Source organism: Octodon degus, unplaced genomic scaffold (genome assembly GCF_000260255.1).
Source record: "Octodon degus isolate 3935 unplaced genomic scaffold, OctDeg1.0 scaffold00080, whole genome shotgun sequence".
In the NCBI taxonomy this organism is placed as follows: domain Eukaryota; kingdom Metazoa; phylum Chordata; class Mammalia; order Rodentia; family Octodontidae; genus Octodon; species Octodon degus.
In genome coordinates this window covers 6,344,669-6,346,177 of record NW_004524656.1, presented here as the reverse complement: position 1 = coordinate 6,346,177, position 1,509 = coordinate 6,344,669, and the positions used below count along the sequence as shown (strand labels likewise).

The window sequence follows — 1,509 nt, the reverse complement described above, 5'->3', positions numbered from 1 at the left end:
CAGTCTCTTTGTCTCCCCATTCGCAGGAGCCTGGCAAGATTACTCTCCTCTGGCTGCATCAGGGCAACTTCAGGAGGACTCAACAACCCTCCTGGGAAGGCCCCTATCACCTAGGGAGCAGCCCTCCACCAGGCCTGGCTCCAGACACCCACAAACACAGAGGGACTATGCCTTACCCACGGTGGCCCTTGGAGACCCAAGAAGGGCTGCTCACCCTGCCCCTCCACACCTAAGCCTCCAGGACTAAACAGGGCATCCCCTTCCCAGCCTGAGGGCCAGCTCTCCATCCTGAAAAACCTGTCTGGGCCCCCTCCCTCAGGCTAAAGGGCCCCAGGGGCAGGTTGGACAGGATTCCTCTCCAGCTCCTCCCACCCCCAGGACAAAATCATCAACCCCCAGGGCAGGGCCTCACTTGCCTCCGGAAGCCCCAGCCTTCAGCACCTGTTCCTGCTCCAGCCCAGCCCAGGATGGCATCCCTGCTGCCGGTCCACACCTTGTCCTTGATGCTGATTCTGCTGGCTATCCTGGCCCCTGGGGCTACAGGTCTCTGCTATCTTTAGAGGGAATGGAGATGGGTTCAAAAGTCTAGATAGGAGTCCTGTGCCTTCCACGGCTCTCAAAGGGACTCAGTGTGGCTTGTTAAGGGCGGTGGCTGGGGGGCTGGGGATGGCAGTGACCAGGCATCAGACCCAGGGGACAGGGAAATGTGGGAAAGGTCCCAGGCTGCAGGGAGGAGTGAGGCTCTGGGCACTGCCTGGCTCTGGGCGCCCAGCTCTGGCTCTGGGGCCGCTTGGAGGAGTCCACAGCTTCTGCAGTCCAAACCTGCCACCTCGTGGCTAGAGGTGCATTTTGCCGGCTCTGCCCCCAGGGCTGAGGAAGAGAAGAGGAAATGGACCTTTCAGCCTTAGCAATGGCTGCAGGGAGGGGTTCGGTCAGATCTGACGGCTGGCTAGGGAGGGCTGTGATTCCTGTCTGAGCCTCTTCCTGGTCTCCCAGCAGAATTCAACATCTCAAGCCTGTCCGGCCTACTGTCCCCGGCCCTGGCGGAGAGCTTGCTAGTTGCCTTGCCCCCTTGTCACCTTACAGGAGGCAATGCCACATTGATGGTCCGGAGAGCAAATGATAGCAAAGGTCTGCCACTCCCTCCCCCAGGAATCCCCCTGAACCTCAGAGACCCCTTCCCAGAACAACCCCAGCCTCCCTCCCCAGTCCACATCTTCCTTCACCCGCTTTCCAGCTGCCCCTTCTCTGTGGGGCCTCCTGAAACCTGACCCTGACTTTCTCTCCCAACTTCCGGCGCAGTGGTGAACTCCAGCTTTGTGGTTCCCCCCTGCCGAGGTCGCAGGGACCTGGTGAGCGTGATGGACAGCGGGGCTGGCTTCACCGTCACTAGGCTCAGCGCATACCAGGTGACAAACCTCGCACCAGGAACCAAATACTAGTAGGTACCTGATCCAGGCCAGATCACCTGTGCAATGGGGTGAGAGGGTTTGGTCAGCACGGGGGGTG

General features: G+C 60.4%; 1 protein-coding gene across 2 annotated transcripts in view; it reads left to right on the top strand.

The window, feature by feature from the left end:
* Positions 1–404: 404 nt before the first annotated feature.
* Positions 405–1,509, top strand: part of Upk2 (uroplakin 2) — a 2,120-nt gene continuing 1,015 nt past the window's right edge. Inside the window, exons 1-3 of one of the 2 annotated variants that reach the window (XM_004636433.2) lie at positions 405–543; positions 1,000–1,131; positions 1,303–1,441. In XM_004636433.2, the coding sequence (XP_004636490.1) occupies positions 468–543; positions 1,000–1,131; positions 1,303–1,441 (347 nt within the window). In that variant the 5' untranslated portion in view covers positions 405–467. Of the gene's footprint in view, positions 544–996; positions 1,132–1,302; positions 1,442–1,509 lie in introns of both variants that reach the window. The other variant, XM_023721167.1, reaches the window with a different exon arrangement.